The sequence below is a fragment of the Varroa destructor genome, unplaced genomic scaffold (assembly GCF_002443255.2).
Source record: "Varroa destructor unplaced genomic scaffold, Vdes_3.0 BEIS01000006.1, whole genome shotgun sequence".
NCBI lineage: Eukaryota > Metazoa > Arthropoda > Arachnida > Mesostigmata > Varroidae > Varroa > Varroa destructor.
The window spans coordinates 10,587,793-10,607,462 of record NW_019211459.1 but is presented as its reverse complement, the minus strand read 5'-3'; the positions used below and the strand labels follow the sequence as shown (position 1 = coordinate 10,607,462).

At 42.7% G+C, this 19,670-nt stretch overlaps 1 protein-coding gene across 5 annotated transcripts in view; it reads left to right on the top strand.

Annotated features, from left to right (window-relative positions):
- Nucleotides 1-19,670, top strand: part of LOC111252724 (N-acetylglucosamine transporter UNC93A-like) — an 86,282-nt gene that overhangs the window by 54,714 nt on the left and 11,898 nt on the right. For 4 of the 5 annotated variants that reach the window (XM_022811047.2, XM_086992544.1, XM_022811046.2 and 1 more), the window contains one exon: nt 15,245-15,400. The exons of the other annotated variant lie outside the window; for it this stretch is intronic. In XM_022811047.2, coding sequence (XP_022666782.1) covers nt 15,245-15,400 — 156 coding nt within the window. The remainder of the gene's footprint in view (nt 1-15,244; nt 15,401-19,670) is intronic. 5 annotated transcript variants of the gene reach the window in all.

Here is a 19,670-nt window from a genome sequence, read left to right as displayed (position 1 = left end):
GCCAAAAAATAGCAGTATGCGCTGTGCTGTCGAAGTCGTCAGCAGCGCCGCGTCGGTCTGCGTTATCGCAATTGTTATTGTTGTTCTCGGTTCCGTAGCATATACACCCTCAGTAGCAGCAGTGACAGCTACAATTAACGAAGGCAGCAGTCAACGGGCTAGTCGACCATTCGACCAATTGCTATTGTCAGGAACACTCTCGTAGAAGTTTAGATTGGAGCGCATTGTTGGCGTCGACGTTCATTCTCTCGGCAAGAAGTGCCCGACACACAATTCAAGAGGGGCCATCAACCATCCATCGCATGGAAATCTTCGGGTGGTGGCTGCTTCGGCCCACCACGCAGTTCACTCCCCCCAACAATAAAAAATCATCCCTGTTCGCGGCCTGTGGCAGGGGAAGTAGCTCTGGGCAGCACAGGTCTTTCTGCTTCGTTCGGCACAAAGAGTAACGAAACACGGCGCGTACGATACCTTTATTGCTTCCTTCTTTCTGGCACCCCCAATTGCTCTGAGAGACACGCCTGCTTGCTTTGCTGTGATTCGTGACAAGGGAAAAGTGCGCGAGGTGGAACAGGCTGACGTACTGAAGACTGCGCTCGCAAATAGATACGGTTCGGAATGGGGCTACCGGCGAAAGTAGGGCTGCTGGTCTTGTGGCTCGGGGTAAGGACATAGAGATGTCGGAGGAAAGCAAACGTTGGGCAAGAAGATCTAGTTCGTTTTGATTCGTCCTGATCTTTCCCTTTCTCTTACAGTTTCGTCTCTGTTGGTCGGCGTCTCCTCAATTCTGTCGACGTCTCATTCCTTCTTTAAAGCGGACGGGAACACACTTCTGCGCTTTCTGTGGTTGGATGTGGAGCAAACCGGACAGAGCTCAGGTGACTCGGCTTACGAGCATCACGGCGTGACGTCATTTAAAGACTGGGTTTTTGGGGGCAGTACTCGGAGTGGTACAAGCAGGTCAAACTCAATATGTTTGAGAACGTTGATACCCAAGGGTTGCTTTAATCAGCAACCAACTACGGGATTGAGAGCCCCACAACTTTGCAACTGGACAAACTTGTGGGGCAAGAGATATTTACGGGAGAAACGCTATAAGGACGAAGAGAAGTATTAGAGCCAGAAGGAGGTAGGGAGCTGGCATGGATATGGAATAACTCTAGAAACTAAGCCAACCACAATAAAATTCAGTTGCGTTGTTACATTATGTAGTAAGAGTCATGGCCTCCAACTTTGCTTTCACCTCAAGCTCAGCTCTGAACTCTGCCCCGATTACTCTGATTTGGTGGTAGAAGCTGATTCAGTCACTGTTTCTTCTACCTGTGACTGTGACTAAGTGGGTTAAAAGCGTTGAGTTCACCGTTGAAGTGCTTAGTTAGGAGAAAATGGTACAGAGGTAGTGAGGGAACGAGAACTCACCAAAGCAAGTGTATAGAAAAAAAATATAAGTAAAAGGGTTAAGAATAAACCATGTGTATTTGAGCGAGTCTTGTATGACTGAGGAAATAATGATCGCTCAGACACAGACAGCTCAGTAGTGAATGGCATGCGGCCCTAAATCTAATGAATATTGATTAGTCTAGACGACTAAGTTTTAGGTTGACGAGGCACGTACAAGCTGGTTTACAGATGAAACGAAACAGACGTATTTATTTTATGCACCCACGGAATGAGAAACGGAGGGTAAAAATTATATTTAATCAATAACCCGGTATAGAAAAAAAATATTTTCTAACCAATTTATTTGCCTAATTTTCCAGCTGCTCTTAGTAAAGTGATAACACAAAACTGAAAAGCATCAAAGATGCAGTTAGATTAAATGGCCCTATAAAGGTGCAAGGCAAAACAGAATAATTTTTTTGTCTCAACGCAGACCGCGAACTCTCTGTTTTCAGCTTTACAGTAGCGGAGCCTTTTTTAAAAGAGAAAAATACACTTACTCGTATAAAACTATTCGTATTTGGCTTTCATCTTTCAAAGGTGGTCTATGTTACATTCAAAAGAAAGGGCGAAGTTTTCGTCGGAACGATCTAAATAATGGCATAGCGGCATTGGTTACCGACAAATAGAAGAAAGTAGGTTGGGTAAACGGAATGCATCCCACGTAGCAGCCTCCGTCCTAGCTAAGGCCTTTGTTTTTATTTGTCTACTTTTGGTTTGAATTGGTTGGCCTATTAGGCTATCACAGCTAATCCTGCTTTGTTTACCAGCCAGCAGCAATTTAGCTAACTGGCACGGACAAAAGCCTATTCATATTCTTCATCATTGGGATAATGAGGTACCGTTCAAAGCAAAGGCGCTGCATTATCAAACTACGACTACGAAGTATTTTCACGAGGTATAATTAGACCCACAGAACTGTCGCAGTTACCGAAATTCGTTCAGTACTTTTTTTCTCGAATGGGAAGATTTGCAAGACATCACTTTAGTTGTAGAGAACGCCAGAAGTGCTTCTAAATCTACTGCGACTGATTCAAAGAAATTCTAATGAGTATACATCAACGAAAGCTCTGAGTGCAGAGATGTTATGCAGGTCCAATCAACCTGTTATGTTTTATCACGTTTTTACAACAGTTGTTTCAGGTCTTGCGTAAGTAGCTACCCATATACGTTTCCCTAAAACCAACTGCCTAAAGGAAAAGTTCAGTATATATAACTGTTTATTAATTAGTCAAATATTTCCGATCTACTTTAATTTTGAGAGACACTCAACGCGACTTCACATGGAACGTAAATAGAAAATACTAGCTTATTTTGTCCTCCGAGATCTGTTACAGGCATATCACATAATGTCTGTAAATACGTTGGAACACGCCGCGGGCAATGAGACTAGAAGAAGCATCTTCATACTTCAATAACATCGCATATGCCTATCTTTATATATACATATCAGAGCGATTATGCAGCGATCTTTATTTAGTTTAATAATTTACTTAGATACGCGAACAAACCTCTCAAGTTCGACGCATACAGTGCAATCGCAGAGCGAATTTCGGTGCCACCAACTACGGCAACAGCAAAGCCCACTACCAAGAAACCATACTAGCTGAATAAATGATAATGAAGATATACATATATATTGCCCCCAAGTACCACACTAACTTACTAAACATACGTCACCAATGTGCATATCTGGGGCAAAGCAATACTTTGCAGAATGTCACCTTATTAGCCTGTTCGACATTAGAACAAAAACGAACTGCGACCGATCAGTCACAAAATATAATAGATCAATATTGATTATAACGTTCTCTACATGCAGAAATGACGAGGTGTGTGTCATCGGCGGAATTTAAGGCAGTGCCACTTCACTTTTTCAAGTAGAGGTGTTTGGCCGTGCAAGCGAATTTCGAATTTTTACCCTCAATTTTCATCGTTGAAACAGGTTCATTTCTCCGCACTAACCTATACCCGGTAAAGTTTAAAATAATAACGGAAATCTCTATTGCGTTGGAACGACAGCTGACATGGCTACGTGTTTAGTTGAAAGCGTCGTGAGCCTCCCTCTTTCTCAGCCGACGCCAGTGGCCATTACTAAAACCGCGCAAAAATCTAATGTCAAACGAATTTGAGAACTACTCGACACGTGGGCAGACAATATGCCGCCGGCAAAATGGAAGCGAACTAAAGCAAACTATATAAGCCGTAAATTACGTCAACGGATTCGGGTGTTTCTCTGCAGCTTCCGTATTTCTATCACTAAAGTTTTCACGGTTCGCCTCGACAATTCAGATACAACGGCCTTTTCGACCAGATCATAAAATCTTAACTGGCGAACTTTTGTGAATTAAATTATGAGTAAGTAATTATAATTTTTATCTTATTCTATATATTATTCTGATCTACATTATTACATATATATATATATATATATATATCATTATAGCTCTAACTTTATCTAATTAACCGTTGCTGAGGGACTCCCGAAGTAAGTCGATGTTTAAGAATAACGAGTACCGCTGCTTTTTTTAGAAAAATAAGAGACACGTGAGCATTGCTTTATATCCGACCTGCTATATACTGTTGCCAGAAATAAATGCGGTTAATTACTTTACATTGCGGAAAGCATCTCTGATTTTAATTAATATGTCCTGACCCTACGTGTATTCTTTAAACATCAGGTTTTTCGACTTATCCATATACTATACAACTATATATACAACTAGGGACCAATGGAATACCTGACACTAACTAACCTATATAACATTCAGTTTTAAAATACGCTTATCTTTTTTGCTGAGGAAGTTCAACACATGAGCTTGTCCGCGCTGTATTAATTGCGGAAAGTCTCCAGGGGAACGCCTTGAAGCGATCTACGTCCTGCGATGACACTTGACGGCGGCGAAACTGCCCCCACACACTACAATCTACAATGAGGCCAAACCTTGTTTTTCCATGTTTGAGCAAGAGTTTCCGTTTCGTCGATTCGGTCATGTTTTTGCCTTCGCCCTTGCCTCTCCTCGAAACGATCCTGCTGCCTCTAAACAGGTCCCAACGGGCACTGCTGATTAAAGCGGGCCACGTTTGTCTGTGCGAGGTTCGCGATGTTGACCGGCCGTTCGTATGGGAGGCACCCAACTCGCAAAAGCCTCTCCCGCAAGAGTCCTACCATCGCTAACTTTTTCCAATTCTGCGATCATTTTGCAAATACAAACAAAGAATCGTGGGGGGGATCCTCAGATGACTCGGTTGAGCTCACATCATCTTTTGCCTTTCTAGCACCCGACGCCTAGGCTACGACGCCGACGGAAACTTGCTGAAGGTGCAGACAAGAAGAAATTTAACAAAAAGAAAAGGGAATTAAACGCTGTTACATCTAGTCTCATTCACCTGCATACTTATTACATGGCTCAAACAAACCAAGTTGATTCACAAGTAGTAAAAAATATTGAGAAAGCTCTCAACGACTCAGCGGCTTAGTGCTGACATCATAATTGTACAATTCACCTGTTTCTGTTCGTCTGAAGGCATCCCAGTGCACTGCACCGAAGTCCTGCAACTTTCGCCTAAAAAAGATATTTAGGCGAGCTTCGTGTTATTGCTTAGCATGTATAGTCGCACCGCCAAGGCCAGTCAAACCGGCCGCCTTGCGTTGGTTCTTCAGGTTGCGCAACCATCATTACAGTTGCCACGGTCACGCAGTTAACAGTAACGGTAGCTCGAAAACTCCAATTACATAGGTAAATTATCGTGCGCTCAATGGGTAGCCCTACGCGGTGCTAATGTCCCATGACGCTAGAAACGCTTGGAGGACCCTTGGTTATGTCACAGTTTTCGTGTGATTTACAGAATGAAAATTATCACACTATTGTATATGGTGGTAGCATATTTAAAAAGGTACATAGTCGGATTGCAGTTTGCCTGCGGACCCTGCGAGCTCCTACTACGTGAATGAGCTGCGTCGCGCAAGCGAGCGAATGTTCAGGTGGTAGCACGATGCATGATACTGCTATTCTATATGATATAAAATATCCAAAAAAATGTACGATGCGCATTATTTGATTGGAGAATCAATATTTAAGACAAACAGAAGCTCACAGATTTATCCCAACCGGGCTGGTATAAGCTGTATAGTGGATTGACGAACCTGCTCCCCCCCCATCAACCTTGTATCGGTGCAGCAGTTGATTTATTACACCAGTAGCCCCCATTTTTCGCTACTGTTCTCGTCGATTTAACTGGCCACTGGTAGCAGTTTTTGCTCAGCCAAGCAGAAAGGCTTTTCTTTCTTCCTTTAAATATAATGATTTGCCTTTTGAAAGCGCTGCACGGCTTCGTCCCCAGGTTCCCATTGCCGTGCCAGTGCTCACCGACGGCGATTGTAGGCGCAAAAGCTCTCTTGCGGCTAGCAGCTTTTCCAGTCATCCTCATTTGAAATCGTTCCTCGTTCTCGTCGGACGCATTTCTGGACCTCCTGTCCGTCGGCCACTATCATCGCTATGGCCGTTTTGGTGCCGATACACACCCGCTTTTCCGGAAGTCAGCTTCATCATCTTGTCAAAAGCGTGTTGTCATGAAAGAATGCTTCCCTTTTGTAGCTCTCTACTCGGCTCCTTTGCGCAGTCGCCCTTGGATACACATCCTACGGCGGCGACGACTATCGGCGAAGCTCGGCAGGATTCGATGTTCCTTTTGCTTGTCAACTATCGACATTTTCCTTGGCCATTAGGTGTTTCCATCCGAAAATTACCCTAGCGTTTCGGAGCTTCATTCAGTGAGATTCGTTTGTTGAGGATGAAAGAGGAAGATACGTACGTTGCTCGTGGGTCGTTGAGGACAAAGCAGTCTACGGAACGCGCTGGGCTCAATTGAAATGCTTATGTAGAAGACAAGATTACAACAGAGACAAAGCGGGAAAGTGAGCGGACAAAATAAAAAAATAGTATAGGGAAGAAAACGGTTCACGGAGTCCTATACGGCCATGGCTGTTCAAGCAGTCCTAGCTTAATTTATAAACCGGACCCACGTCCGATGGGAAGGCATGAGTAGATTGATATTAGTGACAGACTGATGTATGCACGTGTGTTTGACTACGCCACACGGTTGTACCTGGAATTCTGACGAGACGCATTGCTTGAAATATGGCATAAATTCATTAGCGATCACTAATATGATTTGCGGTGTGTGTCATCTATAGAAAGCTTCGCTCAGAAGCTTTATGTAAAGGATACGTGAGCCACTACGCTTAGACGTGATAAAAATAGATAAAGTTTGTTTCACTATGCATCATATAATGGGCGTTTTTTCTGGAGACAATCACCCTTGCCATATAGCATATTGTTTTTATTAAAAATTAGAAAGGACAACGTCAATAGCCCTGTTGCATGCCCGGCAGCTGTGGCCTGATGTGGATCAATTTGGAGATGTATTGTAGGACGTATAGAGGGAAGTAGTATGACAATTTACTACTTTACAATATTTACTAATTTTTATGGACAAGGCCTCCAATTAGGCCTCAAAATCGCTAATTGGCAAGCAATAACACTTACATGATTAGAAAATGATCCTGGTACATGCCAGCGAAAGCTTCCGTTAAGTATTCCTAAATATACAATATATCTCCATTTGAACGGAAACGTAGAAATGTCTATCAAAGAGACACTGTGCTAGTACCATTATGATGATTATCGTCGGAAATAACCGTAATGATCTTGGATAGAACGTTGTTGTCTGCCGTCATTGGATAAAACCTGGGTCCTATCTCACGACACTGCCAGTGCGTTTGCAACGGTTTGCTTTTCGCAGATCCTTTTTTTGCAAGTTTATTTGTGTGCTTATTGATGCATGCGCCAAGATGTAATACAGTTCCGTGCATTTCAGTCGACTCAGACGTCGAGGTAGTCAGGGATCTGATGTCTTTTCGTGGCCTTCTCTCTTTCGTTCTCCTTGTGTCAGCGATTCTGCGTGCACTTACATTAAACGTCGGAAACGAGGGGTCTCCGAATACTCCAGAACTTCACACAGTAGGGTCGGGAGATAGAGTACAGCTGGCATTTTGGGTGGCCAAACCAAAGACTGTATTAGAGAGGTGTTCGTATAGGATCAAGACCATGCCCCGACAAAACATAGTCCAGCGTTCGCAAAAACACCAAAACCAGTCTGTCCGTTCAGTCGTTGGTATTGGTGCCCGCATAGCATGTCTTATGGTAACCACAATAGTAGTTGTGGTAACCACCGTGATACTATTTGTGTGCTTTTGCCTTTCATTTATCCCCGATTCGACAGTGGACTAGTAGGAGCGGCGAAGTTAGCTTCGACGGCGGCTAGAGGCATTCAGTGGGCATTGCCACATAAGGTGTCGGCCAAACAACCGGACCAAGGCAAGGCAAGTTTGTCAACAATCTGTCCTACAGACCCCACCAAAAGAAGGGAGCTGCATCCTTTCACCTAGCTTCACCGATGACCGCATGCAGGCTTGCGGCTTTGCCGAAGGGAGATAAAGAAGCAGGTTGCGAACCACCGTACGAAATTCTGCTGGCTAACCTAAGAGTTTGTTGGGCTTGTATTTCCTCGAGTAACAACAGTGCCTGAACAATGCTCAGTCAGTTGCTCTGTCTGCGTGTCCCATCCAGTACTACCGTACGGCACAACGATGGGTCGGTATCGTACGGCCTATTACTACTTGTAGGCGATGCGCGACCATCCTCTCATTATGATACAAACGTGTCCTAACATGATTGACACGAAAAAACATCCAAGTAACAGCGAAAGCCAGGAGATTGCAATATGTAATACATATATAGAAAGATCTACTTGCTTACGGATAATGGCTGATGTTCAAATACATTAAACAACCTTTGAACCTACAGAACACCTTTGAACGATCTGCGGCAGCTGGTTGTTTTCGCTGTCAGGAAACTGACAATTGCGTTAGCAAGTTAATGAGCAGGTTTACACTATAATTATTCTAGGTTAAAAAAAAATCCTCACACTGAGTTCATTTGTTGAATTATTTAATGGCCAAAGTTCCTAATTGGTGGTTTAGGGAGCGTTGAGGCCGACAAGAGAACGCGTCGTTCGATTAATTTTTTTTTTTTAATGAAAGCACCTTGATTTCTTCAATTGTATACGATCAACTCAATCTTCAGCTTCACCCTACTCTGAGCCGCTGTTTTAATAACGAATGCTAGCTAGCTTAGACGAGTCCGCATTGCAGAATGGTTCACGGACTCATTAAGACGGCTCGTTCCATCTGGGCACAAGGCGCTGCGGCAGGTATAGACTAGACTGTTTTCAATGTTAGTTTACGAGTTTGTTCTAACAAGTTTTGTAGATACTAAGGGCATACAACTCATGTCGACCATCGGCTCTCTTAATGTTAGTTTAACACTGAGCAGAGATACCGCCTGTCAATTAACCGTGTTATCGACATGTGAACGACAGCTTTGGCTAAAATCGTTGACTGCGACCTCACTGGAGAATAAAACTTACACTAGAGCGACAAATTGCATCGCTTGATATAGGCCCACAGAGCGATTCAACATAGAAAAGATCTATACACACGTTTTTATTACATATTATTAAAAGTATGCAGTACGTGGTTTTCACTGCGCACACTCCCATACAGGCGTATTGATTGGCTGAGCAGGGCCTCTAATCTTTCGACCAGGAGGTTCAGTTGAATGAGTATTTACAGCATAGGTTCAAATCACGTGTAGACCTGCTGTGTGTTACAAGATGAGTCGTAATGTGAGTCAGTATCAATTCGCGTCTTGCTTCTTTAGCATTGATAGGCTCCGTGCTGACGTGCGCGCACGAAGGTCAACGCGTACACTGATTACGGCGTCTACTATCAGCCGGAAGAAAAGAAAGAGGCGCAATTTTTCGAGGGCAGGTGCGCGAAAATACCTACAGTTCCGTTACAAATTCGAAATGCTAGAACATTTATTCGCGTTGTTTCGTCTGTGTGAATACGGTTGGACTCCACAATAAATTCCAGTCTAGGCAACTATGAAGAAATAAAAACTTCAACCTTAAAATGAGTCTTACAGTATTGCTAAAATGTTTAAATGGTCGAAGAAATGCGTCTGATACAACAGATATGAGAGACCTTCAGTTGGTAAATAAGTTATACAAACCCAATGTAACTGCGAAATAAAGCTTCATAGAGTAAAATCTAGTAGAGTTTAGAGGGTAATGTCATGATGTAACGCACGAACTGTGTCGCAATTGTCTAGTATTATAGCGGCGGTAAACGATTCGGCCCGCGTTCCGTCGAGTACAGAATCACAAAGTTGTCTAAATCTATATAGTTGCACGTGCTGTTTCTTGAAGCGGCACGAGGGCTCCTCTCACTGGCCGCGTGGTTTGCTGCACGGCATATATACATAATTTCAGGGAGACATATGGTAACCTACAAAGGTGCTTAAGTCAAAAAACAATGAAGCAGATATTAAGCAATAGGGTGACATACATCCCACACTGATTATCAAGAAAGCCAGCGTCTGTATCTGAACTCATGCCGTTATCACTATTACCCGCTATTACCATACATACATCGGGAAAGCTATACACAGTTGAGCTAAACTAATGTACTATCTTAGATATAGCTGTCTTGCCCGCATATGTCTCGAGTTGCAATCGATCGTTAAATAGCCTTTCCCATTGGCCGTTGATTGCGTTATTACCAGCTAGGCTAATTTAAGGTTTAACCAACAAGATCCTAGCTTTCCTGCACTAAATATCGATTGGAGGCCAAATGTACTGCGCAAGAAGACATCCTTTCGTCTTCAGCAAAGTCCTCCCCTGTTGCCTTTCCGGCAGTTGATGGACGCGACGTATCCTGTCTGTATGGTATCAAAGGAAAGGGCTCATATCCAGCAGCCGTGCTTTGTGTCACACGACGGTACACGGCCGGATGAGCAAGCGAGTATAGACACAAACGGCTTCGTGGTAGTGCGGTGTTGTTGAAAGGGGGCGCTGAAAGGCTAGTGGGCTTGCTCGTCTTACTGGCCGGCTAGGAGCAGGCTTTGTGCACTGGACCTTTGGGACCGTTGATGATTGAGTCATTCGGTTCCGCGTCAAAACGAAAAGTCGAGGTCGTCTATCGTCATGTCTGGATGTCATTTTCCGGAACGCAGGCAACGACGAACCGGGGAAAAGAGCCAACGGTAAATAGGACACCTAGACCCTTGATCTTTCTCACGGCCACACAACTGCTAGTGCTGTTCTCACAAGGACAACAATTCTTTGACAGTTCTGCAGGACTTAAAATCGTCGGAACCGCTGGACCTGAAGTAAGGAAAGAATTTACTTTTCGCAGCCGCTGCTGGTATGCTGTTTCTATAATAATAGGATGGTCAGGCGGATAAGAGTTTTCCCAGCAGCATTCATTTCCTGGAGCCCGCCCATAAGAAAAACGCAGGGGACTCACGCTAGAGGAAAATGTCTAGACAGTAATAGTAATAGCAATAGATGTAGTTGGGGTATTAAGCTGCCGTCGCGTGCACACGATGAACGCACATACACTACAAAAGTGCCGACGTCAGGGTCGACGAAGCCTACGCGTTTTCCGTCAGGCGGTACTCTACTCTGTGCAGCTTCCTAGAGTAAGTCCTACACAAAGCTCTAGAAAGATGACTAGACGGCGATCAATCTATGGAACTACGATGCTTTGTGGCGTTATGTGTACGTCGATGTCAACGTTGTCTAGTATCGACTCGACCGACTAAGGGGTGAACTAACATGGGGCCACGCTTTCGTATCATGCTACACAAAGGACACAGGAGGCTGCTTGTGACGCAGGCAAAAGGCGCCTCAGTAAATTATCTTAGATCACTTATGGAGCATAACGCACAACGGTGTCGTTCAGTTCCGCTTGTGGAGACTTCGATACGAACCAGCAGGCGTCTGTGTCAGGCTACAAAGAAGCAAAGAGCCTAAGAGTTGCCCGACAATAACTTGGCGCTCTTAAAGTAGTGAACAAAGTGGTGAAACCAGGTGACGAGATAGGAGGCAGAGATAAAATTGCACTGGCGTGAACCATCAGAGTATCACATGCTGCGTTTTCTTCATAGAAAATTAAGAAGAACTTATATAGATAGCAAGGAAGTGCTCCACAGTGCTGCAACGGCGGCGTCTCACGCCCCTTGTGCGTGCTCAGTATACAGACGTGGCAGAGATCATGCAGCCTCCTGGTACTGAGAGGTGTAAATTCCGTTATAGCCAACTGTTTCGAGAGTGCTTTTGCCTTCCTTTTGATGCGCCTAGTATTCAGAGCAGCATTCCTGCTTGGTATGGCATGCGCCCGTTCTGGACATCGTCACAAAGCCGACCGACCTACTTTTGGGATAAACTGAGTCTTGTGCTTAATTGCCGGGATCTCCGTCGTATCGGCTCGTGTATGCATGGAAAACAGGCTAGGCAACGTCTTTCATGTGTTTGGGTGTGTATGTATAAAGATACAACGGGTTAAGGCAGTTAAGAGCCAGTAGGCTTAAAAGCGACAGTAAAGGCAAGATAAGTTCTTGCCTCGTATCATGTGCAGCGTTTCCAAGGTACGTTATCCTGGTAGCTCTTTCGACTCTTAGCTGATCAAGAAGTATAGTAGATCAGGGCCGATCTCATCTATAGAAGGCTGAACAAAACAACCTTATTTAATCAGTAGCTGGCAAGGAGAATAACCGTGGTAAAAACTGCAAGGACAAAGAGCGGACTTGCATTACCACTGTAGACTAAATTAGTGGAGTAGACGAGATGAATGCTTTGAACAAAAGACTGTTGTGATAATCGACAATAGAAAGACCAAATTTATAAAATATCACATATATGATAAAAAAAAAAAATACTTGGCAAAACTTGTTGCATTGGCTTACATGTACGAGACAATATAGGACAGGTGACAGATGCAAACATCTCCTTTCGTGGATGACGAAAAAAGCTTTATCTCTCAATTAAATTTCATGTAGTTAAGAATTAGCCTTAAAGTCGGATCAGGGCTGCATAGGTCTGAATCTGACATGGTGGGCGAGAAATTGGCCTTCCTTCGAAAGTACTGATTCGTTTTTTCCCGAACTCTTGTACCCTTGTCGATCAAAGCTGACTATTCTTGGCCAGGTTGAGTGCCCGAGCCGTAACCATGAAGAAATGTATTACCTTCACATTGATGGCCTGCTAACCACTAGGAAATACTGTATTGAAATGGAGTTTCAGTAAATGCGGATTTTTCTACGCGCAAGCTCGAACTTTCATAGGATCCATGCGTGAACACTTAGATTACCCGCAAACCAATTTAACGCAGGCGATTGCGGTACGACTAACACCTGAAGGTGGTCGGGCAGTGATGAATATCTACGCTTTTTTAGAGCTCGATTAGCGTAATACAAAAAATATATCTTACATCGACTCATTATCTGTAATAATAAGCAACACAATATTTAACTTTATTTCGTAAGTTCGTATCTGAACAAACCACATTGTTACCTAATAAAAACAGGCAAACTTATTTATTTTATTGTAAAAAAAATTTCTATATGTAAAGAAACACAGGTAATTTGTTTATGCTATAATAAAATTAATCCATTTGGACCCCGAATTTAGATGTGGCCATTTATGAAGTTGACCCACCAGACTACTTCAGCTATCGATGCGCATGTAGAAACAACATAGCCAAGAAAAAAGAGATTTTTTTTAATAGCGACAAACTCGACAACGGATTACTATATTTATGGAGTTAGCTTGTCGCAGGGAACAAGATCCATTAACAAGGCCACCTACTAAACATATATATATATATATATAATTGTCCTGCTTTACAGTAATATTACTAAGCTAAATATACGCCATGTTAAGTGATGACCTTTTACCATTTTTCTGATAACACTATAATCCAATCATTGTAAAAATTTTAAGATCTTTAGATGAAAAGTTGTGACGAATAATTTTTGAATTCCTCTATTAAAACTAAATGGACACCGTTAACGAGGTTCTATGGAAACCGAAGGAAACAATAGCCTAAAAGTGTAATATGCAGCGGACACATTGAAATTTCCCATCGAAGTCCTTTCAATCTTCGTCAAGCTACGGACAATATACGTGGTCTAACATTGACATGGTGGAAGACGACACCTTTTCTATTACTGATTCCGGTCAATTTTTAATGACGTTTTATAGAAGTCTGAAACGCTCATTTTGCCAGTTAGCAGCAAATCCTAATTTATGATTCCTTTCAAATTTTACTGAGTACATAGCATCCATCTTCTTGGCGTCAGTCCGCACAATGGCACAGATTTATAATAAGTTCCGTACAATTTCCGTATGTGACCCGCTTCTTACTACACATAATCAACCACTTTAGAAATAAGCCGATTTCGTTGCGTTGGCAGATTAAGAAAACGATCGTGAGAGTTATTTTGTATCAGTACCCAAACATGAGTTTTCTTTTTATAGCCAGCTTTCTTCAACTGGCTTAAAACTATTCAACGGTGAAAGTTTACCATGGCTCCTGACGCGACGGTTTTTGTCGGCGTTCTTCGTAATTAAACAACACTACGAAGAGCATTTTTTACATGAAAATTTTCAGAATGAAAGCGACAAAACCATACTCGAGCCATCTCTTTCGAGGGCGCACCTTGACCATAAAGCATTTTTTACGGGCCGAAGCAGCATTTGTGCCTTTATAGTGATAAAATTGTAAATTGCAAGTGTTATAGCAAGGTTTTGCATAAATTTCAATTTACTCTATGTTTAAATGACGAAAATGCAACAATTTGGGACATTTTCTACTATCAGGCTTCAGCTTTCAAACGACGCCAACACTGACCTAACGCGAATCTATATGACCCCACATATATGTATATATACGTGCTGTACCATTACATATACTATATATATGTCTGTGTCGGCAATTAAGGATAGAGCCAAACGTGGTAGAACACAGGAATGATCCCTTGCATGACTTTGTCCATAATAATCGACGGTTGTAAGTACAGTGTAACCCAGTATTCTGTAGGATTTTTCTAATTACGCGACTCACGCGAAAATCTCACAACGCGACTAATTACGGTGTTCTGTACCCTGCACGATGCAAGACACAGCTTCACAGCAAGTGGTGTTAGTAACGAGGGTAAGACACAACGCAGGCGCAAATTTTCCCACCGCCAATGAAAAAAGCAGCTCCTGCATAGAGTCTTAGTGTATTTTAACAGCGTTTTGTGTTAACTTTGCGCTGTGTCTTTTTTCGAGAGGACGCTTGTAGCAGCTATAAGATAGCGGGGCTCAGAAATGCACTTATGGCACACAAGATATCCCTTATAGTACCCAACTAAGTTAAGCCGATTCTGTGCGTTAAGTTAACGATCATTTGCATTTTTGGAACAATGCCTTAAGTAGGGCAGCTATCTAGTAGTTATAGTTGCAGATGATTCTAAAGAGAGACTAAGAGGATTCAACAGGTTAGATGATTGTGGTCCTTAGCTCTTGGTCCTGTGATTCTATCGTTCAATACCGCAACCGAAAACTCTGTTATCTTTAGATGAAAAGTTGGCAGTTCGAAGTGCGAGAATTAGAATAAGGATTGGAAAAAAAAAAAAACGAAAAACTAATCAGCACAATGCCGCTGGACTTTGAAGCTGCAGTACAATTAGGAAATTGGTTGCAGGCATCCTTCTATGCTACCTTTGGTGATTAGCATAGTGAACATATATTCACTTATATCAGCTGCACGGGTGTGTTGTGATAGTAGATCTGTTATATAATGCTTTTTTGATCGCTTGTCTTTAATGCCTGTGTCTTTTCCCGCTTGTAGATGTTCGAGTATCAAGACCCACTGGAGCGCGCTGTATGTGGACGTTGGCTACGCGCCGTCGCACATTCATTGACAGAGTCGCGCCTGAGACTTCTGTTACCGATGGCATTTTTCAGTGGTCTTCAACAAGGAGTCATGAATGCTGACTTCACGCAGGTGTGCTTCTATAGTACGATAACAATAGATCAAAAGGCGCTGCTTCCTATATATAGTATTCTCACATCGTTATAATTTACAAACGTTTGCTTAAATAAAGTAGAGAGCCTTTTGAAACTGTTGCTTCTGATAGCAGTCGCTTCTGCGTGCCAGGATTCGAACCACTGTTCACGTTCCTTCAAAAATTTACCTCGGCCTTCATGCACAAATTATGAGGTCAGCCATTACATTTCTAAGTCTATACATGTAACCAAGTGTTTCTATTCTTATGTTCGGTACTGTCTCTAAGTGCTACTTACTCTAGTGTATATATATATATACATAATTGGCATTATTCTGCATGACCCTTAAGACCCCCATCAAGTCTGTTGCCATTGAAGGTCACTTACGATGATATGCTTGGTTCTTTTATTTCAAGCCTCACATAATCATAAACATGACAAACTCGCATAAACATATAGAACACACATGTACCTATAAAGCACTAACGCTATTGGCTAAATATAATGTTTAATTTTCTTATTTATTGCATATTCACATAATATTATATACAAATATATATATATATAAAGAGTAAGCGATTGGAATCCCTCCCTATAGTCTATTAGGGTTATGGAGACTGACTGGGTCAGCCACCAGCTCTTTTCGTTTTGCAAAACTTAATCGTTGCCCTAGCATCAAGTTAATGGTCAACGAAAAATTAGTAGATGACCGCGCTACTGTCTCCATCAGAACCGCTGCATTATCGTGCGCATCGTTGTTTCTATTGTGTTTTTGCTGTTGTTGGTGGTGACAATATCATTAGAGCTGTTACCAGCATCGGCCATCCCTGACCTAAAACTGGTATTTATTCAAGTGCAAATGGCGGCTAACTCGGGTCAGCGTTCAGTGAGTGACCAGCGAGCAACGGTAGCAGAAATCATGGCAAAGTATTATGATTCATTGCGACGGCAAACTGGGCTGCTGTTGTAAAGCCCGAACTTCCAGTCGACTTCATTTGCGATTGACGTATAGGAGGAGGCACTCTCACCTACATTGGTTTCAATATTCGTTCAGAATTGCCTTAAGGAACAATGCTGGGCAACGATCCCTGCAACCGCGTGCGGACCCCCAGCCACCATCATCTTTGAAGGTGGCACATATTTCATGCCGATCAAGTTCGTAGATGAACTACCTTGCTAAGTGACCATAGGTGTGAACAAGGAAGCGTGTTCGTTTTCGTAATGTAACATTTAACATCGCAATAGGTAGTTGTCCGAACGGACCAGTTGCCAGGAACAGGACCATACAAACTACTGGCGCGATCAGCCTAGAAACTTTCGTTCATTGGTTACCTTGAAACGAATATATGTAATGGGTTTGCTGAGAGACATACAATTATCGCTAGACAATTTTAGACAATATTTGATTTTTGTAAAAGTCGAACGTGACTTGTGGCTGCGGTTGAGGCACCAAACGCATTTCTCTCAGCTCATACGTATTAGCGGCAAGCAATTAAAAAACTACTACGAGGCCAACGAAATCTAGAATGAGCGCTAAACAGTGTATGTTTTTCGTTATCGAACTAGTCATAGCGTCCACAAGTCCTGTCTCACACGATCGACTTTCGTTTACGGCTTTCTCGGATTGCGTCTCCTCAAAAAACCTCTAATCTATTCCTACGGTCTACCAAATTTTCGAAAGACCATAATTTATCAGAATAGGAGAGCCGTCGGGCCCAGCGCTTCGTCTGTTTCTTTGCTGCTGAATTCCATTAATAATTAAAGGCTAACGAGCAGTGGTCTTTTGTCTGTGATATATTATTGCTGGGCCATCCTCTTTAGACGCTCTGAGATTTTGCACCGTCTTAACTCCCTAGACCTAATGAACTGATGAGGAACCTCAGATGATTGGACAAGCAGCACCTTTAATTCGTTATCCTGTCTTGTTAAAGTCGAGGCATGCACGCGAATATTTGGAAGCGAGCGGAAGAGCTAGAAGTATCATTGTAGCCACATAATGGCACAAGAACGGTTAACATTAAACTCCTAGCCTAAAGCAAAACGATCGAATATGAGCAGAAGATATCCGTACTCTACGTCGAAGTCTTCTGAATTAGAATAGAGAATAGTAGTAGGCATTAACAATTTACCTTGTTACTACATACTGCTATTAACATGCATGTGACACGGCAAATAGGGATCTGAAACATTTCCAGAATATACGTATTTCCCACTTTCTGAGCCCTCAACCCATTCGTTTCTTGCTGTTGTTTGGTGAATATCAGCGTAAGCAGAATACTCTTTGGTGTAACACGTGCGCCATGCCTTGGACACCTCAGATAAGTCAATCCATTCTATTCTAATCGGAACCTGATGGTTGTACACGGCCACGAGCTGAGTCACGCGTCTTTTACGTCGTGCGTCCGAACCTAATATATAACCGTCCGAAATAATGCGACATCTGAGCATTTTGCCACAGTACAATCCCAATTTTAAGCTCACTAACGACTTGCTCAAAAATAGCACAGAACTTTGGGCAATCTCGAGCTTGCTATCCTTATCAGTACAATGCAGCGTTCCCGCGGAGTCTGTCCGGGACTTGACAGGGAGATTTTAAAGTGCGGCTCAGCGTTTCCTGGACTCCTTTGATATCCAGCGTAGGAGATGTTTGGCCGTTTCTGATTCAAAAGTAGCCTCTCGCTTCGGCAAATTCACCATGAGATCTACCGGCTGCAGAGTCCAGCCCCGCACGGGTGAACCCGAAGCTTTGACCTCTCGAAATCAATCGAACAGGCAAGTGCACTAGCAGACGACAGTGGATAGCAGATGGTGCAATTGCACGACTGAAACGCATGCGCTATCGTCCTCAAGCGTTTTTTGAACCTGTATGCGCATGCTGTGTACCTCTCCTGGGGCGACGTCTCATGCATCAAGTGAAACAGCTGAGGGTGGACGAGGCAGAGTGGCCTGTCAATATCGTTTAATGATGCGCCTTTACCCATTTGCTAGGCTGGCCAATCCAGTCAGTTGTAACTAACCGTTAAGCTCGATCTCTCCTTGACGATTGACATCCAACATGAACTGCTCTGCCAGTCAATACAGGTCAAAACTATTCGACCTCATGGAGCCATTCGACAGAGCCTAAAGGACAACAAACATAAGTAGATAGAAAAAAGAAATTTGACAGGAACACTCAACGTTACAGGGCATAAGCAGTGCAGTAGAATTTTATGAGAAAATAATTGCTCCAATCGTTCTTATGCAGACGTTTGTTACCATGTAGCATTTATCATATATATTAGCACTATGTTTTGTCTGCTACGTTTTTAGTGTTGGATTGTAGCGAGACTAAAATGTTCGCTATTATTTGCTGAGCTGAATCTTTATCCTTCGTTTCCTCCTCGTCACTAGGCGTCTTGTATGCCGCTAGGAAGCAGCTCCGTTATCCTTTTTGCTTGAATTCTCGACTTATAGGCTACTCTCTTATATACCTAAAATTTCCAAGAACATAACTATTGATTGTGAATAACCTCAATCTTCAATCGTCATTTTACCAGATTCACTTGAGAAATTAACAACAAACACGACCTGTGGGCGGGAAAAAACAAAAACATTAAAAGAACGAATAGGTAAACAGCGACCATAGGTGACAACATCTGTGAACATAATATATATTCAACATGACCCTACTCTCTTTCTTTCTCCTAATATAACAATAAGGTTCGTAAATGTTTCTATGCATTTGCCACGTTAGTGATTTACTCAGATTCGAGGCCTTAGGAGAGAGCGTTGTCGATGAGCCCATAATTATTTTCTGATTAGGCATCACAGGACAGATTTAATCAGAAGCTAAAGACCTAGAAGGCAGCCTAATCAAGGCCGTGTTGCAACCCCTCCAGGAGTCTGCTGCCGCTCCACTTTGCTGGATAAGCGATGGTAAAGAAAGCGATGAAGGATACGTTCATTCACTGCATAGGACCACCTTTTTGTTAGGACGATGTTTCCTTTTGGCTGGGTCGGCGTTATGTGCTATTCGTAGAGACAAACTATTGTCGCTGATTGAATCTAACTAAAATGAACATTGAAACCTGCATATAAACAACTGGTACGGAAGTGCAATTGCACTCGGACCCATCGATATAAGTGCTTGCTTTACCAGGAACGAAGAAAATGGGCAAATAATGTCTATTTATAAAGGAAGCGATGTTCTTTTGTTGGAAAAAACAAATTTTTGCTTCTTTGGTCATCCTAGACTGATGAATGAGAATTGTCTCGAAAATTGGGGGACA